The sequence below is a fragment of the Haliaeetus leucocephalus genome, unplaced genomic scaffold (genome assembly GCF_000737465.1).
Source record: "Haliaeetus leucocephalus isolate CR32 unplaced genomic scaffold, Haliaeetus_leucocephalus-4.0 Scaffold616, whole genome shotgun sequence".
NCBI classification, from domain to species: Eukaryota; Metazoa; Chordata; class Aves; order Accipitriformes; family Accipitridae; genus Haliaeetus; species Haliaeetus leucocephalus.
Genome location: NW_010973052.1, coordinates 2880292 through 2905204, shown reverse-complemented (window position 1 = coordinate 2905204; position 24913 = coordinate 2880292). Strand labels below are relative to the sequence as shown.

Below are 24913 nucleotides of genomic sequence, written 5' to 3'. Positions count from 1 at the left end.
CAACACCTGGTATCAGTACAGGCTGGGGGATAAAGGGATTGAGAGCAGCCCTGCCAAGGACTTGGGGGAATTCGTGGATGAAAAACCAAATAGGAGCCAGTAATATGCACTCGCAGCCCAGAAAGCCAACCATATCCTGGGCTGCATAAAAAGAAGCGTGGCCAGCAGGTGGAGGGAGGTGATTCTGCCCCTCTGCTCTGCTCTCCTGAGACCCCACCTGGAGCGCTGCATGCAGCTCTGGGGTCCTCAGCACAGGAAAGACATGGACCTGTTGGAGCGGGTCCAGAGGAGGGCCACAAAAATGATCAGAGGGATGGAACACCTCTCCTGTGGGGAAAGGCTGAGACAGTTGGGGTTGTTCAGCCTGGAGAAGAGAAGGCTCTGGGGAGACCTTATTGCAGCCTTCCAGTACTTAAAGGGGACTTAGAAGAAAGATGGGGATAGACTTTTTAGTAGAGCCTGTTGCGATAGGACAAGGGGTAATTAATAGTTTTAAACTAAAAGAGGGTAGATTCAGACTAGATATAAAGAAGAAATGTTTTACAAAGAGGGTGGTGAAACACTAGCGCAGGTTTCCCAGAGAGGTGGTCGATGCCCCATCCCTGGAAATGTTCAAGGCCAGGTTGGATGGGGCTTTGAGCAACCTGACCTAGTTGAAGATGTCCCTGCCCATAGCAGGGGGGTTGGACCAGATGACCTTTAAAGGTCCCTTCCAACCCAAACTATTCTATGATTCTGTGATTCTGAATGTCCTGGGTTTGGCTGCGATAGAGTTAATTTTCTTTCTAGTAGCTGATATAGTGTTATGTTTTGGGTTCAGTATGAGGAGAATGGTGATAACACACTGATGTTTTCAGTTGGTACAAACACTACTTAGCAACAAGTCAAGGATTTTCCAGCTTCTCATACCCAGCCAGCGAAAAGGCTGGAGGGGCACAAGAAGTTGGGAGGGGACACAGCCAGGACAGCTGACCCAAACTGGCCAAAGGGGTATTCCATACCATGTGACATCATGCCCAGTATATAAACTGGGAGGAGTTGGCCCCTGGGTGGAAATCACTGCTCAGGAACTAACTGGGCATCAGTCAGTGAGTGGTGAGCAATAACGTTGTGCATCGCTTGTTTTGTATACTCCAATCCTTTTATTATTATTATTGTCATTTTATTATTGTTACTATTGTCATTATTATTTTCTTCCTTTCTGTTCTATTAAACTGTTCTTATCTTAACCCACGATTCTTTTTTCCCCGATTCTCTCCCCCATGCCACTGCGTGGGGGAGAAGTGAGACAGCGGCTGCGTGGTGCTTAGTTGCTGTCTGGGGTTAAACCATGACACTGTAACAGCAGGAAGAACACAGCAACATTCCTAGACATTAAAGATCCCCAGCTTATATTTTGAGATTAAAGATCATGATGCCTGATTTTCAGAAGTGCTGCTCCCATCACAGTTAACAGGGACAGAGTTCTAGTGCTGTTAGGGGAAGCAGTCTTTCAACCATGTGAAGAGAAAAATGGTGATACACAAGATCCAGGGTGCTGGAGTTTGACCTCAGTACTAATTTGATTTTTTTTCCCCCTTCCAATCTCATTTCCCATTGTAGATTAACCCAAATGGACTTTAGTAGTCACTCTGATATCTTACAGATACCAACGCAGGTGTAAAAGTCTGTCCAGAGAATCAGATCATTGCATATGACTCCCCCCTTCACAGTGGAAAACCCTTTGTGATCCTCAGGAATAATTTGGAATGGTGGTGGGAAATGTGCTTTAAATTATTACATTCCCAGCTTTAGACAGGGGAAAAAGCACCTGACCTTATTGGCTACAGCATTCACACTAGGCCTTGCATCAAATATGAAGATTTTATGGGATTGAGCATTAGAATCCATGATGGCTTGAAGGTACTTTTCATCTTCCTTGCTTCGCTTGCCACTCACTCCCACCATTGGCTGGCTACAGCGAGTGATCGTTGCTTGACTTTCTGGGTGAATCCATGACAATACCTTTGAAAACAAATGAAAAAGAAATGAAAGAAAAATGGGATTCATTAAACCAGTGAAGTGTTTTACCTGTAATGGCTTGCTCTGGGATCCTGCCTTGTATTTGCTGGTTCCAGAAGGCTGGATTCTATTAAATCACGATTGAATGAAAGAGCGAGCTCTTCTGTCCTTACTCATTCATTCTGGTGGTATTCCCAAAGTTTGAACAAACAAGAGGTGACTGAATAGGTTTAAGTCTGACTTTTAAATAGGATGCAGACTGTTTTCTTGCCATTGTGTGAGTCATAAGCACACTTTCTCGCTCTGCAGTCATTGGGCTATGTCTTACTCTATGTTACACCACGTAAAAGTTAAGCACTTTAGGAACAGATTTAATTTTCTATCGACTTGAGAAGTAAAAGAGTACATTTCCACTTACTGCTAAAATAATCATCATAATGATGTGTTTTGTCTTAATTTCATTTAATAAGCATTTTCATCAAGAGCATCACTACGTATTCCTCTATCCTGCAAGTCAGAGTAGGCCAGACAACTGTAAACAACCAAATAGGGCTGCTTTGCATTTCTCAGGAACTGAACTGAGATTTGGTCTGGGTTGTGCTAAGTTATCTTATCTTCTCATTTTGGTTTAGTCTACATCTTTTTCACAACAGTAGTCCCAGCAGACAATGTTGCTTTCTAACTCCTCAAACATGTTGCTGGCACTTTTATTATCCATTGACCATTTATTTTCTCCCTGGAATCCACTCAGCCTGATCTTGGTATTATTTATGGCCCAAAGGTATGTAACAAAACCACATCAAAGTGGTTTCTTTTGTCACACTCACTGGTATGCGTCCTCTTGATCTGAAAGATGCTACTCTCTTTAATTCTTCATCCGGAATGTTTACAGGCACAGCTAGAATGGCAGGGTACGTATCACACAGTTCATAGCGCTCATTAATCTTGGTCAACCTCCAGCTTTCATTGGGAATTCCCTAAAGAGGAAACAACAGCAGGTTAGCAAATGAGTTGCTCTGAGATCTCAGCACAGTCAAACCCCCAGACCTGAAATGCAAGGCAACTTTTGTTAATGAAGGACATTTAGGGCTGGAGCCTGGGACTGCATTATCTTGGTAACTTGCATTTCATGCCTCTTCCCAGAGAGGTAGATGTTTTGCTCAGGTCACTGAGGAACAGGAAAACTAGAAGACTGCAGGCAGGCTCACCTATGGCAAAGGAACTGTGGTGGCTACAGATGTGGCGACACAGGTGATCCCCCTGAAAGCATCTTTAACATACCTCCTGGTAGCATCATGGTGCTTATAGGAGAGCCAGGAGCAGGACAGAACAGGTGACCAACAGTCCTCACTCCTCTCTCGGCACTTAGCTCAAACGTGGTGGGTGGAAACTGGAGATGGAAAGTGGAGTTACCAGACAGGATGGAGGGGAAGACAGAAGTGAGAACAGGCAGTAAAACACCCCCAAAAAATCAATTTGTTTTGGGCTTTGTTCAGTGTTTGTGGCACAGCTGTGCAATCCCCTAAAACCACCAAAACCCTAATAATTGTATGTCTCTGGCCGCGTGACTGTATGTGATCTGGACAGTAATGTGCAACTCCCATGTTCCTCTCAGATTAAGCTCTCTGGCTGTACTAGTCTGACTTGGGCTGGGAGAGCAGGGGATCTACACACACACACATCATTGAGCTCAGCACGTCCTGATGGGGAAGCAACTCAACAGCTTCCCAGATGAGAACCTCCAGGTAACACCCGAAGCACAATGGGGACGATCCTGACAACCTGCAGACTTAGTTCAGCTGACGCTGGGAGTTAACAGATCAAAACAGTGTGGTTGCTACTGCGTGCCTGCAAGGAGAGATTTAAACAGACACTTGCTGCAGCAGGGCTGAGCACTGACACAAAGCATCTCTGTGGGGAAGACAGATCTACTACAGTGAACATGGCCAGGCTGTTAAGCACAGAGTCTGTTTTAGAGGAACATCAGCTCTTAAAACAATACATGCTTCTGTTCTAATAAACAGTACTTCATTTTAAGGAGGGTGGTGGGACACTGATTACCACTGTCGCGGCTCCCACAGGAAACAAATGACAAATCTAACACAAGTCAGATGAGCTGTGGTAATTGTGGTTGACCCACACAGACAGCAGCCGGTTCCCAGTCAGAGCGGTGAGTCATGCTGTCAAAACAGGTCATGGTTAGAAATCTGAGGAGAGGACAGATCTTCTGTCTAATACCAGTCACACCCTGCTTGTGAACCACCCCTGGTCCTGGGGCCCTCCCTGGGAAGGAAACGTTACTACAAGGAATCAGCAGAGCTCCCAGGATCACAAGAACCCCAAAACCCTAAAGGAAAGCTATTTTTGGCACTGCCTGAAGCCAAAGAGGTGGCAGAAAAAGGCATCAAAAAGTGTGTACGCACAGTCCAAGCTTACTGATGGGTAAAACATGCTCAGAGGTCTACCTGCTGTACGCAGCAAGGACAGAATCTCCTGGGTCCACCAGCTCTGCTGTCAGCCAGGGAATAGCAAGACTCTTGCTCTTAGCTGTCCATCAGCTGTGATCAAACTGCTTACTATCTGGAAGTGAACTAATGGCAAATGACTAAATTGTTCTCAGTCCTGTCCTCGTAAGTACATGACTGCACTGCAATGGATCCATCAGCAACGCCTGGAGATTTCACCTCCCCCACATGTGAATTAAAACTACACTGTCGGCACACTCTTGGCAAGGAAAATGAGAGCTGACAAGCAGTTACATGGAAGAAAAGCTTCTTGTCATTCTACCCTGCAACTCTACCAGTGCTCATTGAGAAGATCAAGCAGTCACTGGCACTGTAAAGCACTCTCTTCACAGTGCTGGGCAGAACTGCTTCAGCACACACTGCTCAGTCCAGAACCGACACCTCCAAAGCTCTAGGTCTTTCAGCTACCACCCTGACAAATTTGAACGAAATTTTTCCTCTGCAATAGCCCAGAGCAGGAAAATCCATGACAAGCCCTCAAAGAAAGAAAAGATGCTGTGTGTCAGCATTCAAATTTCCTTTGAATCACAGGGAATGTCTGCTTTCCCTTGGCACGGGAGCCTTTAATCACAGCACCACCCAAAGAGGGCTTTGGATTCAGATCATGACTTTCTCTAAGGAACTGAAGCAAACAAAGAGGGCTAGAAGAGAAGCTGAATTTGCATCTTCCCAGGACGTTTGCCATGATGCAGTGTAGCTTCTGCATTTACTCATGCTCCTTCAGATTTGTGCTTTCTCCAGCTGGAATCAATAGAAAAAGCTAAATATGAGGTAAAGCACATTGGTATTTCCTCATATAAGATGCATTTCACTGCTTCCTGGTAAGTTGTAAGCACCCAAAAGCCTACTATCAAACCAACCCAAACTGTTACAGATGTAACTCAAGAAGCCTTTGCAAGCTCAGGACCCGCTCTGGGAGCTGCCTGCCTGTGCACCTGCAGGAGGAACCCAGGCATGACCCGCTAACAGCGGGTAGAGTCCTGAAGCTGCTAGGGACCAGAGCTGGCTGCCCTGACTGGTGCACAAGGTCAGTCTTCTCCAGGTAAACCAATGCTGCTAGTAGACCCTGATTTCAGGAGAATTCACGTGTTCAGTGTCTGCCAAAGGGCAAAGTGAGGAAGGCAACGTGGCCACATTTATAGTCATAAACGAAAGGTGCCCAAGACTGTTCTCACTGAGACCAGCTGGCACAGTGCACCTCACATCCATACGATTAAACTCATTCATCCTCAAAACAGGGCAGTTTGTTCAAACTGCCTACTGGTGATCCTTGGCTTGTATCAGCCTCTGAACTGTGCCCAGGTTTGGGAGCAGGCAAGCTGGCCTTGCAGCCCTCCCTCTTCTCTACTCCACAAGGGCCTGACTGCCTCTTCAGGTCCCACCTCTGATGTGGCCCAGCTACACCACCGTGGCTCAGAGTGCCAAGGACACTGCAAAGCCATGTGAAAGAGCTGTCTGAAAATCCACAGAAAGGCAAGAAATGTAAAACTGCAGACAGAGGAAGAGGACTGTTGAGGTGGGGATTGCTGGTAGCTCAAGATTTCAAGAGGGAAAACAACATCATGAAATGGTATCGCATCCTAAGGGAAAAACTGCGAGTTTAGTAAGTTTAGTCATTGGGTGAGGGCCAACAGCTGGGTCATCTGTGTGCTGGTGTTGACATTGCTGGTGGAAGATGGCAACAACAACCCAACTGAAGGAGGTGCAGAAGCTGATCCTTCTCCTCTCACTGGTGCCTGCCTGGCCAGGAAAGTCTCTCTGCCTTCTCTGAGGTGGTGAGTACTAATGCTCAGCCTAGTAGCTAGTTAAATCTCAGCTATCTTTTCTGTGTGTTAGCCAGTAAATAACTGCTTCATACTCTCAATGTGCATACATCTTGCTGAAAGATCACTCTCATGCATGGCTAAAGAGTCTCAAACACTCACTCAAAAGAGGGATGGTAACAGCCTGGACTGAAGCTATGCCTGGAACTCATGATGAAGGTGCCCCACTGCTTGGGAACACTCCTTACGACTGTATCATCTAACCATAGAGACACAGCCTTTGTATCATCTACACACATAAACCAGACTTGGTTTCCTTCTGGGTAGTCATTCATGCCTCACTTTAATGACCCCTGCTCAGTTATCACTTGACCTATGCACGTTGTAGAAGATGGGAGTTTCTTCATTCGCAGGGAAAAACTGTTGAAGACATATCGGCACGGCACTGAAGCCACTACCTTGCAAAGCACATGTTTAAGCTTAAGCACATGAGGATCTTTCACTGACAGGAAAAAAATAATTTCCTTGCTGGAGTTACACATATAATTCATCTCTCTACAGGATCCAGTGGACCGATTCCGAGCTTAGCCATGCAGGTACACCCTGAGCTGCAGCGGGCAAGGCAGGGAGGGTCCCCAGTTACACACCAGCGGTGCCTCTCTCAAACTTGGCTTGAGCCATGAGATACCAAGCGGCTGAGCACATTAGCTCAGGCGCATCCCTGCACCGACACAGGACACAGCTGCCAGAGCCAAGCTGGTCCCTCTGCCGTGTACTCAGCCCAGGTTGTGTCCACTTAGCACAAGAGAGCTATGATCTGTTTTGCAGTAGAGACATACCTAGCATAAGCAGGACCTCAGTTAAACCATGGGACATTTAACAGTTCAATTCTCATTTTACTCCCCTAAATTACACCCAACATTCCTCTGTAGGGTGCTGTTCTCATGCTCTACCTTTCCCACTCTGCTTGTATACTAATGCTGGGCACTTCTTTTATCCTCGGAACAGGTCAGGTCTTCTTCTGAATTATTAATTTCTATACGTTTTCTCTGAAAGCAGCAACCACAGCCCTATACTGTGGCTGCCTGGTACGTATGACCAGAGCACAGGATTAGACGAGCACGACTTCTGTAGGGAAACACCACACATTTCCAACTTCACAACCCCTTGTAATATTTTCCAAATGCTCCCCACCTTGTTATGGAAAATGAAAGCTTTAAGTTTCTCCAAAGGCATCTCAAGGCCTTTTGGTTTCAACTGAGTCTTATTCACTTTGCAATTCTGTTTTATACTCTGCCAGCCCGCGTGTAATAAAAATCAGGGAGCAATTTCAGTTTTAAATTTCATTTGCCACATGTGATTCCATTTACCAACTAAATCCCAAACCTCTCTGAGTTCCTTTTGTTCTCTACAGGTTGTTTATTACTCCCCATAGTTTTACACAATCACAGATTTTTAGAAGTTACATATTTCCATCTTTCCCAAGAACGCTAACAGAGAAGTCAGGGGTTTACTGAGTATCTTTCCTAATTGCTACAATCTCTATCATATCAACACACTTATATTAATCTGAAAAAAAATTATAGTAAATAAATCACACGACATGCAAACTTGCCATGTCTACCAGTGTAGACAAAGATCCTACCAAGGATCCTATTCTAGAAGTCTTTTCTGGATGCCTGGTAGTTGGCTTCTACTTTCATTCCGCTCCCCTCTCTCTGTGTCCCTGCTCACACAGGGAAATGATTGACCTGGCCTAAGACAGACCAAGTTAATGCCTGGCCATACTGCTGGGCTGCTTATGCCCTAGGCCAGCTCTTCACTAACAGTTTTTAAACCAATTCCAAAAGGTCCTGCAGACAGTGCATATGTCCTGCTTTTCTATTTTTGATCACAATTCATACAGTCAGAGACAGGTAATCCCATTATCTGATTTGATGATGCCCATTTTGTTTCACTGTTAACGAATCCCTGCTGCCATTTCAGGACATAATCCTGATTTACTGTAGTATTTGTTACTGCTTTAACAGAACCTGGCTGGATTAAGAAAAAAGGCTAAGACATTCACACAGATAAATTGAACATCCATAGTTATAAATGCTGAAATTAAATAAACAGACTGAAATACCTAAACGTTTTGGAGAGGACATAAAGCTTCATGCTGCAGGACCTAAATCAATCTCATGAAAGGGATGAAATTCTCCTCCTGGCCAGATCACAACATAAACATCTACTGCAGTATGGTTTGCCTCGTCTTCAGCAGCTGGTGTTGGTCACTTTTGGAGATAAGCTACTGGAACAGATGGATTGCATGATCTGGAATGGGAATGAGTGTGGCTCATCATGGGTAAAATTCAGATAGGCCATGGCTGCAAAAAATCCAGGTTTGGATTAATATTTGCAGTTACCAATGTAAGCAAATGACCAGGGGCTTCCACATATGGACATTAGTTTGATTTCTTGACATAAAAGCAGTCAGGCTAAGTCTTTCCTGTCCGCTCAAAAATGATAGAAAAACAGGTCATAGCAAAAGAAGTACACGTTGCAGCAATGTTTCGATTGTGATATGCTTTACACACAACAGTGCTACCTTGTGTGACCAGAAACAAAGATACCATGGCCCAGAGTCCCATTTTCTTTACAGAAAGGCCATGAAAAGCTGCAAATCACATGCATGTAGATACAGGTATTCTTTCACCATGTAACCAAGCTCCTGCCAAATTTAAGGTACAGCCAATCACAATCTAAAAACTGATATGGACAGAGAAGCTTGTATTCTAAAACCAGACATGCCAGGATTAAGAAATTGGAATAGTCTACCTCCAAATTCTCAAGGGTCACCCTTCCTTCTCTCCAGGTATTGTAAGAATGTCTTTTGTACTTCATCTGTTTTAACTGAAGCTTGGCTAAGTGAATGCTGTGCTCTTCAATGGAGATTATTTTGATAGCACAGGTGTTCTTTAGCTTTTACTCCAAAGTTCTCAGCCCTATCAAGAAGCATCTTGCCCATGCAGCTTGGGCTGCAGATCCTTCTTTATAAACAGATCTTTCCTTAAAATTACTACCAAGAAAGAGGTAAATTCTAAATGAAGAAATAATCACTGCATTATCTGGTCTTATAAATCAAAGTTGACCTTAGATACAATGTGTGTCATTGATTACAAATGATCAGAGTTTGTCTCTACTATGATTTTAGATTGTGGTCTCTCATTGCAAAACATACCCTTTTTGCAATGAAGACAGCGGAGGTAAGATACATCTCACTTTCAATTAGCAGCCTAGAAGCCAGCGATCTATCTTAGGCAGCTATTTTAGGAGGGAACAAATCACCCCCAACAGTGAAGCGCTCTCTCCCCATCTGTTAATGACAGGCCTAGATAACCAATTTAGAAGGCATGCCCAGCTTTTAGAAGACTAAAGCTAGAAAAATTAATCCTTTCCTTACGTTTTGAATGCCAGGAATCAGATGAACTACTAGGCTAGGACGTAGGTCAGGTTTTGTTTCGTTTTATGGGAAAGACCCAAATAAATCTTTAAATTTACTGGCTTAAAATTTCTTAATTTTACAAAGGAAAATTGTTTTTATTCTGGCAGATCTGGATGAGACAGAATTTTACTGTGTCCAGGGCAAATGTGTCACTGAATTGTGCTGTTTCCTCTACTTAAGGATTTTATGAGAAGAGTGATTTCATTATAAAAACCAGAATTCTCCCATCTTTTCCCCCAGGCAGGAACACTCAAGTTTTACCACAGCATTCCTAATTGACAGCCTGCCGCTTCACGATCATTAATACCTTTGACCAGTCTACTCTGGACACACTACAACTGTCTGTTCTAAGCTATGGTTAATCACAACACCCTCTAGGCTGATCCCTGTGCTGACTGATTCCCCAAGAAAATGAAGGCATTCTACATTTAATTTTTCTTCCTTCCAAGTTCCTGTCTGAGACAGGAAAAACTGGGAAGAATTAAAACTGATACAAGCGAGAGCTGAGGTGTGAAACTCAATAACGGGACACCTGTACTTGCAAAACGCAGCCTCTGTTCCTCACTGCCAACAGTGGCTGATGACTAAGTCAGAGCAAAAGTTTTTTCCACCAAAGCCTAAAGTCAGCTGTCTGCAGCCTGAGTAATGAACTTCATCAGTGGATGCTACTATCTCTAAAGCTGTACTGCTGTCATCAGTCACTGCAGTGTGCAGAACAATGTCCTAACCCAGCCTGCACCACATTTGTCAGCAGGATCATTCTCCGCTCTATGCGACCTGTAATTATATTACTGCACAGAGCCTCACTTCTGAAGAGTAGAGAAGATGAGGAAAGACATGGCACAATACCCACCTGTCTTCTGTACTCCCAAGTGGGGTCATACACCTTCCATCCATTTTCTGGGAAAACCTCTTTGTACTCAAATGCAAAAAGTGGCTGAAAGAAAGAAAATTTACCATTAAGAGCCCACTCAGAGCCCATTTCCAGGATGTTTGAGATCTCAAATAGTAACTTATGACTGGTCTTTCTTTTTTCCCACTGCACTACTTTTCTTTTAGGGCTTTGTGAAAAAGATCAACATGCTCGCTGTAGCAGGTAATTAGTACAACAACGTACTTTCCTCTATACCCCTGATCTTGCTTGTCTATTACCTAGTACTTCACGGACAAAAGGAGTTTATTATTAAAGACAGAAAGAAAAGACTATTTGGGCAAGAACGCTCTTACATATTTAGAACTAGATCCTTTCAACCAGTATTTGAAGCAACAATTGCAGTGTCGTAACACGACAGAGCAGACAAACTGCATTCCAGATTTGGGGCAGTGCAGTCACCATTAGCTGTTAGGAGGATGTATCAGTAAGTCATTCTCCATGCATGAAGGACTCCAGCCTCACAGTAGCAGACCTTTCCTGTTTTCTATACAATCTAAACTCCTACAGAATTAATTTTAAAACAGATTTAAAACCCAGCATTTCTCCTTCTTCAGCAAAATGCACCCCATGTGAACACTGTACCAAATAGATGGAACTGAACAAAACAGCTTACTGCCATTCTGTGTCTTTTGGTAAAAACTGAAAAGAAAATACTTACCAGATTATTTGAAACTGGGAAAGCATATTTCATTAGGTTCTCAAATATGGATCGTCTAGTTCTCCCTTCAGGTTTATGAGCAAATCGCAAATTTCGAATATCCTAGGAAAAAAAGAGGGAAATCAAATTGCAGATTTTTGAACCACTTCAAAATCCAAAGAAAATCCAAAAGCCAGCATTCAAAATAGGGTCACATCATGATGTTCTTTCTAGTACTGATTTAATATCGTACTTTGAACATTGTATTGTAACTCTGGGCTTGGTTCAGTAGTCGTCTGCAGCCTCCAACAAAGCTTGCCACAACTGCAGAGGAGCAGAGGGAGCGCACAGGTGCACCTGAGCGCAGCATCTTGCCTTCACGTGAAGCTCTCTACCTGCTGAAAGTCTAGGGGAGGAACAAGCTGACTGACAGGACTTTGTGAGACAGACCTCCTACCTCTTACTGGGCTCTCACGCTGAGCTGTGCCAGAAGACAGCTGGAAGGGACTGCCTCACAAAGGACCTCCAGAGAGCTACTGCACGTAGGGAGCCCAAGTCCAGCCAGTGTGGTGCAAAGCAACCAGTGCCATCTCCCGTTAAAGCTTCCATCTCTCAGTGCACTCAAGAGGATGTCTTGAAACTGAGAACTCCTCCACTTTGCACAGCAGCACAGTTTCCACAAAGAGTGGTAACCCAGGACCTCCCTTCTGTACTCATCTACAAAATCAAATTCGGAAACTAAATAAAGCGTCTCTAAGATGCCAAGATTTTCCAGCCAAGCCTACAAGTCAGACACTTGTAGTAAACAGTTTAAAAGCCACAAGCAGGAAATGAGCTATCAAGTTCAAGCGTATGAAGATGTTACAGCAAGTCAGAGAATGAGATAAACAGCTAAAGACTTAGCTTTCTCACAAAACTGAGATTAGGTAATTGGTCTCAGACAGAACACATTTCAGGATGCAGAAGCCGTATCTGTACTACTCTGTTACTGCACTAAACTGCTCTGCATAGCCCGGGCCAAGCAGGCTGGCCCAAGTTGTATAGGGCCAAGATACTCATCATATAGTTTGTGGCTGGGTTTCCCACCCAGGGAAACAATATAATTCACTCCAAACCTGACCATGTGTGCAAATTTGCATATAGGCAAAATGGCTGAGGACTGGGAATCCAGATCAAAACAGGGAAAAATTAGCTTGCCAGTACAAGCACCCCTACATTAGCCAGGGAGGATCATGACTGCAATAGGACAAGGGAGCAGCTGGGTGATTTGGTATAGCTTACATCAACTGCTCTTGACTCAGTATGCCCACAGCTTGAGAGTGTGCTTAGCTTCCTGGTGCCTCAAAATCACAGCAGTGACCAGAGCAGTTTCGGACTCCTTTTCATTCCTCCATCTGGCCTTATCCATCAAGCGGCATCCTTGAGGGGGCTCTGACAAGAGCTCTAAGCAGCCCAAGACCTAAAAGGTTCAGAATCCAGCTCTCCCCACACGGCCACTGAGGGAAGCAGAGGGGCCATGCCCTGGGGAACAGCAGAAGTGTAGATTTAGGACTGGAGATGGTGGCTTTATCTACTCTGTGGGTCTACAGTAAGTAGACACACGAGGAGGTGAACTGTTAATTTTTATTGAAGTTTAGATTTTCAATGATTCCAAGGGTTCTTGAGAGGTACATGTGAAATATGTACTGCCTGGAAAGAAATGGAAGAACAGCCTCGAGGATGGAAGGCTATTTGCCAGTCCCTCACCACAAAGCACACCAGCAGGTGGACATAAGCTAATGATTTAGGGAGAAAAATGCCCCTTTCTTGCTCTTGAAGTGAGTGAAAAGCATCCTGTATTTCACCATAACTGGAGTCTAGCTGGAATAGCCTGGTGGGCAACCCTGAGAACTGCATTAGCAGGATGCACGCCTAGGTTTGAAGAAAAGACATTACCTAGCACAAAGCCTGAATAAAGGTTTGGATCTCATCTTGAATGAGTGGAGCTGGAGAATCCTGAAAATTACTTTTAAAATCCAATGTTTTTTGAAGTGTGTGAAGTCATACTGACTGAAATGTTTTGCAGAACTTCCTACAATACTACAATGAAAACCTTTTAAAATATATGTTCCCCTTCCCCTATTGTAAAACAGATAAAAGTTTACCTTGCATACAATCTCCAGCCCATATGAATTCTCACCGCGACTGGAAGCACCTCCAATTTTCTCCACTCTGTTGATTACACCTAAAGATGCATCTAGGACAAAAGGAGGGTCCTGTAGACAGTTCAAATTTGTGAGTTTAAAAACGGGAGGGGGAAAAATCCCCAGCTCCTGCTCCCTTAAGCCTATATTCCCAAACATATAGCTATGATTCACACAGAATTTCTCTCAAAGCACACCTAGGTCTAAAGATTGAATAGCCAACAAAAGCAGATGGTTTCAAAAGCTTACCCGTTCCATGCTTTTAAAATACAGTCTATAATTGGTAACAGTAAGGGTTCCTCTGATTGCTCCAGTGAAGGGGCAGATGTAAGTAACATCCTTAGCTTAAAAAAAAGAAAAAAAAAAGTTTTTAATTTATGAGAGTAAAATTATGGCAGCAACAATATTTGGGGCTCTACTTTTCAGATCATGAAATGAAAACAAGCTTAATCTGGGTTCTAGCCTAGAACTAACATGAAAGTTTCAGTTCTGTGGAGAAGGCAAGCATTTGGCTATAAATTGAACTCCAGGCAAGTACCATCACCTAGAATTCTACATTTGCACAGAACTGCTACCCCTGTAAAAAAACTAGTGTTCGGCTGCAAACTGTTTACTCTTACTGAGCAATGCATTGCCAGTAGCTGAGAACACCACACACGAAAAGAGGAGACGATTCCTGCCTGGATGCGTACGTTTGAAGCTGACAACAATCTGCATAAAAGCTAAGAATCATCTGCAAGCTGGTTTGTGCCACCAAGGACAGGAGAAGGCAGTTCTCCTACATGTGGCTTCTAGGATGCTTGGGTCCTTTGCACACCCTTGTACACAGAGTGAGCCCTGGGATGAAGACCTTCATGCTAAAAGCCAGCGGAACTACAGCAATTTCCAGCAGCTACGAATCTGTATAGCACCCAACTGCCGGTGATTTTAAGTCTGAAGTCAGCGATCAAGTTACTCTGCAACAATTCAATTATTTTTGAGCCTGAGTGATGGTGACTCAAAACAGTCCCCTTCTTAAAAGGCCTCAAACGTTTCTCACTTGTTCCAGCAAAAGGCAAGAGGTGCTGCTGGTTTTCCACAGCAAACACCTCCCCTAACTGCCCTTCTGTTTTACATCAATTAAAAACGCCAACATTTAAGTCATTCCCTCCCCCCCTCACCACCCAGCAGTGACCCATCACGTCTTCTGCCACTGAAGCAGTTGGCCGGCTGTGCCGTGGCAATGGTTTACGCTAGCACCGACAAGTAATGACACCCCTCAAACACACAGAGATCTTTCAGGAGACCCACTGCCCAGAGCTGCCAGATCTATGAAAGAACTCCCTGGACCATCTTAAAAACCTCAAGCCTCCAAACCCTACAGGATCCATTTTGCAAGGGCTGTGTGAAGTCAGGAGGACAGCTTGCCTCCCATCCAGGTGACAGCCACCACGTACGTGAGGTACGAGGCTGCTGCGGTGTTAAGATGGGGACCTGAATTTCTTCTACCTTTATCCCGTGAGATTTAGCCTGGAGGGAGGGAGGGAGGAAGAGATACTGCCTTACTCCAGGCCACTGGCAACTCATGCAACTAAATCTCTCTCATGTCAGCTCTGCTTCTGCATAGTCTTCACTGACTCTTGAGATATGGATACGGAGAAGGATCCTTAAAATATCAGAAGTGACTAATTTAGAGCAAAATACGTAGCACAGGCTTTTTGGTTAAAAATAAATAAAATCATACATACACATGCTAGCATTTTCAATATTTATTTATTTATTTTAATTTACATGTGTTTGTTTGAAGGGCAATTAAACACAAAATGCTTCTAGCCAGTTCTAATTAAACTGAGTGTTTCATTATTGGCCAATTCTTAATCACTTCTTTTCAAAGACTAGTTTGACAGAGGTTTGAAAACAGACTCGTGAAGCATAATAAGGGTGAGGGCAGACTGCCTGGATTTTCCACTAGAGTTCCATTATTCAAAATGTAATTTCAAAACGTTTGAAAAAAATAAAAAAAAAAATCTACTAATAAGGGAAGTGTGCATTTACATCTGAAAAGGAACAGGATTTCTGGGTAAAGAGGAAAAGTGCTAGAAAAATGTTTTCCAGGTAAGGAATCCCAGGCATGACCTCAAACACTGGCCTTGCCAGCTTGTAAGCCACATCACCTTTTACATTTGCATTTTATTAGCTTGGTTTCCTACAGAAACAATTTTACTTAATTACACTGCACATGTACACATGTACCTACACACATGGCTTGTCTGACCTTAACCCTATCATGGTTGTATGATTTCAGCAGTCTCTATCTGATAAGTAGGGACCTCCAAGGCATTAAAATGCTAGACTGTTTGTGAGAACGGATGCCAGGTATAATAGAGAGGCAGTACTAGTGTTACTACCAAGGGAAAGTCTAATAAGCTCAGTCTTCACTAGATATAAGAGAATCCATATGGGGGAAAGATACTGGAAACCAGGATTTACTAATTCCCCTGCTTATGGAATTCCTGTCTCATACAGGGCCAATCTTACCCGAGATTATTGGGTTGGCTGAAATAATTTTTCTTCCCTTCCCTGTAAAATGCAAAGAGAATTACATTTGCCTTTCTTGACACTTTTACCAGGAAATAATTATTGCTGATGAATAATAAAGGTTTCTTTTTTGCTGCCTTTAAGTTCTTTCTGGACCAGGCAGCGGCTGTCTGGGCTACTCCAAAAGCCACCCAAACTTAACGTGGCTCATCACATCATTTGTCAACAGATAAAACACTGCTGACTCTGATCCCTTAAACCATTCCCCAGGAACCCTTCGAAATATAGTCTTGCTGTAAGAGCTAACTGTGCCTGTGGAGTGAGTTAGATGTCAGTCTGCAGTGCATGGTCGGAGTACGAGTTCAGAGTCCTTAGGAAAGGAGTAGAGAAAAGGACTGAGCATTGAGGTGGGGTTTTATTTTGGTTTGGTTTTGTTGAGTGTGGTTTTTTGGTCAGGTATTTTCAGTTTTGGTTTGGGGGGGGCTATTTTTAGGACTGCAGTTGCACTCTTCGATATCATTTTAAGAAGAAGGCAACATGTTAAAACTAGTGAATGCAAAATCTTTCACAGAAAATTAATCAAGAGGCTTACTCAAACTTTCAGACTGGAGTGCATCAGCAAACCTGATGCATGTCAGAATGTCTGGATGAAAAAAAAGGAAAAAAGCCCCATCCCCCTATCACAACAAGTTCTCTGCAACAGCGCTGTATCCTCTGCTGCAGTCTGCGATAGAGATTCGACACACAATTGTGCTGTGTCAGCCTAAGAAGCACAACTTGAAATGGTCGATCCATGTGCTCTCAGGAGGCAGCAAATGCAAAGCTGTACAACCTAGCTCATCACTCATGCTCAGATACATTGAATTGCCTTGTATTTGCTACATGCTACTAGGAGACATACAGTTACCTTGGCTCATGTGATGTGCAATAACTCGATTAATGAAACAACCTGACCATGGTTCTCAAAACATAAGCAATTTGCTGCTGTTGGTCAATGACCGCCAAGATATTTTGCTCTAAGAATACCCTATTTGGTCAGCAAACAATAAGGAATTTTCACATACCCATGTCTTTAATGGTTTCTCCTGGTAGCAAAGGTGGCTCTTCCATTTCAGCTAATTTATTGGTCTCCCTCAGGACCTAGGCAAAAGACAGAGGTAGAAAAAGAAATTCATTACGTTTTCATAAGCCGAGAAGCTTACACTTACCTGCAACGGATCAATAATATCAAGGACAACAAACATTCAAAGATCTTGAGGTACTGCCTAGTGTATCAGCCTCCAAAAGGTCAACACAAAGCATGTGAAAGACCTCCATGCAGTCCTTGAGCATACCATTGGGTCACACACAAGTGTTTAAGCAAGATGTCTGCGATGGAGAAGCTGTTCGAAGCCAGCTCTGTGTTTTGGCAGCACACTTCCCAGGTGGCTGCCTTCCATGCTCCAACCTTCTCCTCCCCAACCGATCAACACGAGTCAAACTCTCTGTTCACAGAGTTACACACAGAACCAAGGGGATTGGCTCCTTTCCCAGCTGAAGTGACCAACTGTTACCATGACGCTATAAACTATTAAGTACAGCAATTTCTAGTTTACTAGTGAGGAAAGTTAAAAGGGACACCTTGTCACACCACTGTCTTCAATGAGGGTCCAACGACTGCAAAGATCCTGATTCGGCTCAGTAGTAGTGACTTGTTACAAAGGTTGTATTTTGATAGGCATGTATAGGAGGTACAGTTTTGATTTTTTTTGGCTGCCAGAGGACCCCTCCTCCACTTTCTCTTGGGATAAACTTATACCACAGGGCATTACTTTTCACAGATATGACTGCATTTACACAGCTGCTATCATGAGCAGATGGACATTTTAGGAAAGCATGGCTGTAACTATGAAAGCATAACCTGAGGTCTAAACCTATGGCAAGAACTAAGGGAAAAGGGCATACATAAGTGACCAAGATTAAGGCTAAGTCTATATGGCGAAACACAGATGGATTTAATCATATTGTCCATGCCTCAAACCGGCCAAATGACCACAACCACAGCAGCACACCAGTTGCTTGACCTAATAACACAGACAGAGAGCAGGTTAGTTAGTCCAGACCCTGCCTCATGTTGTAGCAACCACAGGACTTTGGGTTGAAAGTTGGTGTGCATCCCACCTGGTAGAGAAAGGCAGAGAGAGCTCAGGTCTGCTCACAACTGAATGTGCAGACTCACCCAAAATGCTTTCTTTATCTTAATGCAATGAAAAAGAATTGTTTTAATTTGATATCAGGAAATCCCTGCAAAGAAAATTCAAAGACATGGCTTAAAGTGGCACTCTAGAACCTGACACATCTGTGGTCAACTTTCATGTAAGATCAAGCCAGAGGGAGAGCCTCAGGGAAGAAAAATTCTCTAAACTATGCAAAAAAATGAAAACAAAACCCAAAGAAACCCCATGCCACAACAAAAGCACGTTCCAGCATTTTCACACAACAGATTGATGTATAGATGAAAAGATTAGCAAGATCAAAGCCTTCTTGAGAACAAGATGTACATTTTAAAAAATGCATTCAAAAGACTCTTAAAAAAAATAATAATAAAAGCAAGCACAGTCTTGGCCTCCTAACAGGAAACTCACAACTGCACCCGCTTAGGCCAGCTCTTACCAGGGAGGCTGCCAGAGCAGCCAGACTGGGGTCTACAAGATGGGTAAAGGGAGGTCACCATTGACAGAGCTCGCACTGGGAGCACTGAACTTGCAGGAAAGCTTCTCCTCTGCCATGTCAGCAATACCAGTAAAACCAAGGTTTTGCTGGTATAACTAGCAGAAGTCTATGCTGGCGACCTCTTGTCAGCACAGCTGTGCTGGCCAGAGATCACACACCCCATCAAAGCCCTGACTGACGGCCTCCCAAAAGCCTGTGATATAGACCCACTCTCAACTCCTGTGTGTCGATTTTTGCACTTAACAGCCTTGAAATCAGCAGGGCAACATCTGGATTATGCCCAATGAGACGGAGGCTTCTGGCTAATTAGTCCCTAGGTGGTGGTCATCTTTGTGGCCTTTTATCTTGGAAAGACATTAGTAAAAATACACTCTGTGTTCAGGACACGATCACTACTTGTTTGAGAAGGTCCATACCCCAAACGGGCAGCAGCTGCTACCAGGATCACTTTGGTCAACAGTTGGACTTGCTGCTCTCCTGCAGATGTCAGCGGGAGCACGTCCGGCGGTAAACATTTGGAGGACTGGGCTATATCTTAAGCCAAAACAAATATGAGGTAAGATACATAGAAAGCATTTGGTATGACAAACTGCTGCCACGATCACTAGGTGGGCAGTGTTCAGGTGGGTTTTAAACACTGTACTGCAGGTGGGGGAGAGAAGGAGGGAAGAGGCAAGCTTCTGAAAGACAAAGACCTCCATGTCAACACCATTCTGTAAAGAAAAGGTTGAAAGCTTTTTCAGTTTAAAAATTGGCTCTTCTAAGTCTAATAAAATCCATCTGCTCACTCACACTCTCTGAAATGTGGAGTCCCCAGGGTCAGAGGGAAGGGTTAGCAATCCAAACCTGCACTCACTTCAACACAGGGCAGTGGACAGATGGCCTTCTGGAAGCACAGCACTTCACAGTTGACAGCTTCTGCCCTCCTTGCCTTCCCCCCTGCTTTTTTTTTTTATTATTATTTCTTTTTCTTTTTTTGTACACATTTGAGGACTAAACTCATTTTCACCATCCCTTAACTGACCGTAACCAAATGACCTACCTCAGGTAACACAGCACCAGCTGCCTACATGATAATTTCAAAGTCGACGCAAGCACATCACCCATGGATAACAGTTATCTTTCCCAAGAGGCTGAGACGGACCAGGACAAACACTTCTCTGGTGTGCTGGTCTTTGCAGCATCTGCCCAGCTCCAGACCTTGAATAAGGCTTCTGGCTGGAACGTGAACACTTGAAACCCGCCCTGGCAGAAACCGAGAAATGAACAGTAGGCGTTTTCCTGAAATCCACCTCCATCAACGGCTCCTTAAAATTGATTTGGGGAAATGCAATCTGTGTGCAGCTGGCAATGCAGGCAGCAGGCACAGGAGAAGACATCTGGGGCAGCGCTAAAGGACAGGGGGTGGCAGGAGGGAGGAAAAGTGGGTGGATAAGAAAAGAAGAGTTCTGGAAACAGATCAAGGGGGAAGAATGGGATGGGACAATGCACATGGAGCTCTGGGAGGACGCTAACACCATAGGTGGACCCTCTGCCCCTTATATGACTAAGAAGATGACATGAAAAGCCCTTCCATCTTACTGTCATCCTCCCCTTCCCTCCCAAAAACTAAAAAAGGTTCATTAAACTGTGAGAAAAATCTTTTTTTGTCTATTAGCCTATTTTCAAGACTCTAAAAATAACACTGCTGGGCCCAGATTTAGCACTCTGCAAATCTTGCAAAATCAAAGAGCGAGCTCCAGTGAGGCAAGGAAGCAGGTAGGGGAGCCAGGGACATGACTGCGGCAGCCCAGGTGCAGGAGAGTGACAGCTGGCTACGGATGCATTAACACTATTGAGGCAGGTACCATATACATCTGTAAATTAAATGTTCCGCCTCTGCGTGCCTCAGGTTTTTAAACTGTTTGCTGGGAACAAAAACAAAGAGTGCTTAAAGATCTGCAATGAAGGTCACAGCCAGAGCTGGGCAGAATCAGCATTACTTAGGAATAGGACCACCTTGAAGTAGAGCCACACACTGGCTGTATCTGTCACAACCATCACTGAGACCTGGACTTGCGCAAAGCATTTGACACTGTCCCGCACAACATCCTTGTCTCTAAATTGGAGAGACATGGATTTGATGGATGGACCATTTGGTGGATAAAGAATTGGCTGGATGGTCTCACTCAATGAGTTGTGGTCAACTGCTCAATGTCTGAGTGGAGACCTGTGATGAGTGGCATTCTTCAGGGGTCGGTAGTGGGACTGACTCTGCTTAACATCTTTGTTGGTGACATGGACAGTGGGATTGAGTGCATCCTCAGCAAGTTTGCTGATGACACCAAGCTGTGTGGTGCGGTCAACATGCTGGAGGGAAGGGATGCCATCCAGAGGGATGTTGACAGGCTTGAGAGGTGGGCCCATGTGAACCTCATGAAGCTCAACAAGGCCAAGTGCAAGGTCCTGCACATGGGTCGGGGCAATCCCAAGCACAAATACAGGCTGGGCAATGAGTGGATTGAGAGCAGCCCTGCAGAAAAGGACTGGGGGTTGTTGGCTGATGAGAAACTCAATATGACCCAGCAATGTATGCTTGCAGCCCAGAAAGCCAACCATATCCTGGGCTGCATCAAAAGAAGTGTGGCCAGCAGGTGGAGGGAGGTGATTCTCCCCCTCTACTCTGCTCTTGTGAGACCCCATGCAGAGTACTGTGTTCAGCTCTGGGGCCCCCAACATAAGAAGGACATGGACCTGTTGGAGCAAGTCCAGAGGAGGGCCACAAAGATGATGGGGGGCTGGAGCACCTCTCCTGTGAACACAGGCTGAGACAGTTGGGGTTGTTCAGCCTAGAGAAGAGAAGGCTCCAGGGAGACCTTATAGCAGCCTTCCAGCACCTAAAGGGTGCCCAAAAGAAGGCCAGAGAGGGACCTTTTACAAGGCCATGTAGTGATAGGACAAGGGGTAATGGCTTTAAACTGAAAGAGGGTAGATTTAGATTAGATGTAAGGAAGAAGTTCTTCACTGTGAGGGTGGTGAGGCACTGGAACAGGTTGCCCAGAGAGGCTGTGGCTGCCCCATCCCTGGCAGTGTTCAAGGCCAGGTTGGATGGGGCTTGGAGCAACCTGGTCTAGTGGAAGGTGTCCCTGCCCACGGCAGGGGGGTTGGAACTGGATGATCTTTAAAGGTCCCTTCCAACCCAAACCGTTCTATGATTCTATGAAGGTGGTTTCTGCAAGAAACAGATACAACCACTGAAAATCAGTGGACTACTTTGCCTTGCCTCTAAGCCAGACAAGGTCTTTGTTATCTTTTCCCCACATAAATGTTATGCTTGGTAACTGAATCTCCGGGGGAATGAAGAGTTATAACCTTTATTTCTGTCCTCTTTTACCAAGTAACATCATCTACCCATTCCACCCATCAGCAGCTCTCCCTCTAGATAAAACAGCTCTCTGGGATGCTGAGCATGGGAGTGTACCTTAGCACCTAAACACAAGTCCTGCCTCAGCTCAGAGAGGGTGCGAGGACTTCATGCCACCACCTACCTTTGTTCTCTGCTCAAGCAGCAACTTGGCAGAACAAACCCACACTCGCTACGTTTAACAACTGCTTCCCTTACCCCAGGATCCCACCTTGTGTTAGCTGCAGCCCACTTACGCGTGGCTGAAGGTGCAGAGCTCTCTCACCCCTCCCATGTACAGCACCTGAGGCAGGAGAACCCCAATGCTGTACTGTTGACACAACCTCCAGATCTCAGCAACAAAGCGATCACCTCCTTTCCTTGCAAGTCTGGGGTCAGGGAAAGAGGTTTAGATCCTGCTAAAAAGGTAAGACTGCTCCCCGCCTCATCCCTTACCTCCTCATACTGCGATTCAGGATGCCACAGTTCTGCCAAGCCTCTCCAACATTGTGTTCACACTGCCTCCCAGCACAGCAGCCAGCATGCTGCTCCAAAAATCCCTCTCCCGACTGATGTCCCTGCACGACTCCTGCACGCAGCTCATCCCTGGCAGCCAGCTCAGGGCGGTACAGGGATACGTTGCACCCTAACTCGAAGTGCGGGGTCTCAGAGGTCTGCGCGTCGCTCAACGCTGCTCCAGAAGGACCCGAGAGGGTGCACGGAACTCTGTAGCCAGCGTTTGCTTTTGCCTGTGAACAAAACAACTTCTATGTTTTCCTGCTGTATTGCCTGCGAAGCGTTTGCCTACCAGCGGAGCTGCACAGCCAGGATGGCAACACACGTCCTGCGCTGGCTGAGGCCGAGCCAGCATCGCCTCCTCCTACCCAATCTGCCAGCATTGCAATTGCTCCCGTATCTAGCTCAGTCAAGACGCCTGGGTTAGCTTAATAGCTTTTTTAATGGTTGTTTTTCCCGGATCATTTTGCCGGGACTGGCTTGGGGCATGACTACACGAGCAACAAAAGGGGTGTAAACCCAGGGCAAGGGAGGGAGAGCAGCTGGAGTGACTGGGGACAGTAACTTTGTCCCTGGACACTGACATCTGCAGCACAAGCCTCCAGGTAACAAAGACGCATGAAGAGAGCACCTGAGGTTCCTCCCAGCCATTTTCCAGTCACTCTCTTCTATTCTTTCTCCTGGATATTTGAGTCCCGAAACCCACAAAGGTCAGGGCTTTTTGGCTTCATGCAACTTAAGGGGAGACTACAGGTTTGTGTTACCGAATGGCTGTGTAACAATTTTCCCAAGTCTGCATAGATTCTTCTATCCTGAGTCACAGTCAGAATGAACAAAAAGAATCTTTTTTGGTTTAGACAAAATTAAAATGTACCCTTTTTATGATTCCCCCCCCAGAGTTAATCTCTCCTTGGTAACCTCCTACATACTCCAAATAATTTTGCACATTGTGAACAGATTTGTTATGCATGAAGCCACAGCGCTGGTGCGACATGTCCGACCCGACACCATGATCACCTTGCTCCTGCATTATTCCTTTCCTCAAAACCACATCTGCCCCATCTATTCAAAAGACGAGCTCTCCAGGCTTGGAGCTGCTTTTGTTCCAGCTACACACAGTCCTATTCTGTGTTTCCTACAGCAGGAAGCTGGTCTCTTAACTGGTCCCTTGACATAAACATATATAACCTCTCTGCACAGACAAACATTATACTCACACACAAAATCGCTTTGCATCTGCAGCCCCTAAACTCACAGGTTTGGCACATCCACCTCATGAGCACGCACTGGTCATCAGTAACGGCTGGGATATACACGGTGGGGACAAGAATGTGCGTGTTGTACATGTATGTGTGCAACAATATACACCTAGAATTAGTAGACTTTAAAAACATATAGCTTTTCAAATTATGAGTGAAATATGGATTTGAAACTCAACAGCCAAGTGAAAGGTTTTATCTCCTACAGGAGAATATTTGTCTGATACTTCAGATTGTAATGGACTACCTGGGAATATTCTGCTTGTAGTTAACACATCTAAACTTTCCTCCCCTCCCTTTTTTTTTAAATGCCTTTCTCTCAAGGACTGGCACATGATTAAATGGCCTCCTGAATCAGCACTCTTGCCACTCTGCAGGCAGGGTAGTCAGTAAACTGCAGGAATATCCATTTCATCTAAAACTGGAGATCTACATCTGAGCTAGTCACCCTAGGCGCTCTGTTCACTCAGCGGAAAGCAGGAGACCTAGGAGATTCACCTTTAGGATGAGTACCTTTCTTCTCACCGAAGGCTGAGAACTGGGGTAAGTAACTCCAGTGCAGATCTGGTAGGGCGAATCCCATCTCTGGGGCCTCACTGCAGCCAGTGCAGCAGTGCCCAATCGCCTGGACATCCCAATACAACTGAGTAGTCACAACCTGTACTTTGCAGAGAGGTCCAAATTTACTCTGTGCAGAGAGGCAACAGGAGAGGAGCCAGGCCAGATCCCAAAATTGCACGAACTTCATTAAAACTCCAAAGCTTGTAGGATAGGTCTTACGAGCTGAGTTACCAGGGACAGGTTTTGGGTCACAGCTGGCTCCTTTCTGCTGTCTCAGAGAACCACATGAGGAAGTCAGCCCTTCTGCAAAGGCTTAGCCATAGGATTATTTTTACATACTTGATTTTTTTTTTTTAATTTGTTTTCTTTGTAAATCAAAAGCGAAACACATACATTTACGTAACCAATGTTTTTCTCCTTTCAAATGCCTTTTGGT

General features: G+C 44.8%; 1 protein-coding gene across 9 annotated transcripts in view; it reads right to left on the bottom strand.

The window, feature by feature from the left end:
* MTMR2 (myotubularin related protein 2) overlaps positions 1–24913 on the bottom strand; it is a 43939-nt gene that overhangs the window by 9725 nt on the left and 9301 nt on the right. For 6 of the 9 annotated variants that reach the window (XR_775064.1, XR_775065.1, XM_010578211.1 and 3 more), the window contains 7 exons: positions 17112–17187; positions 13780–13874; positions 13492–13602; positions 11369–11470; positions 10630–10713; positions 2829–2978; positions 1816–2004 (listed from right to left, as the gene is read on the bottom strand). Coding sequence is in view for 7 of the 9 variants with exons in the window: in XM_010578211.1 (XP_010576513.1) it covers positions 1816–2004; positions 2829–2978; positions 10630–10713; positions 11369–11470; positions 13492–13602; positions 13780–13874; positions 17112–17157 (777 nt within the window). In the remaining 2 variants the exon portion in view is untranslated. Of the gene's footprint in view, positions 1–1815; positions 2005–2828; positions 2979–10629; positions 10714–11368; positions 11471–11804; positions 12065–13491; positions 13603–13779; positions 13875–17111; positions 17188–24913 lie in introns of those variants that run through there. The other 3 variants (XM_010578209.1, XM_010578206.1, XM_010578210.1) reach the window with 3 other exon arrangements.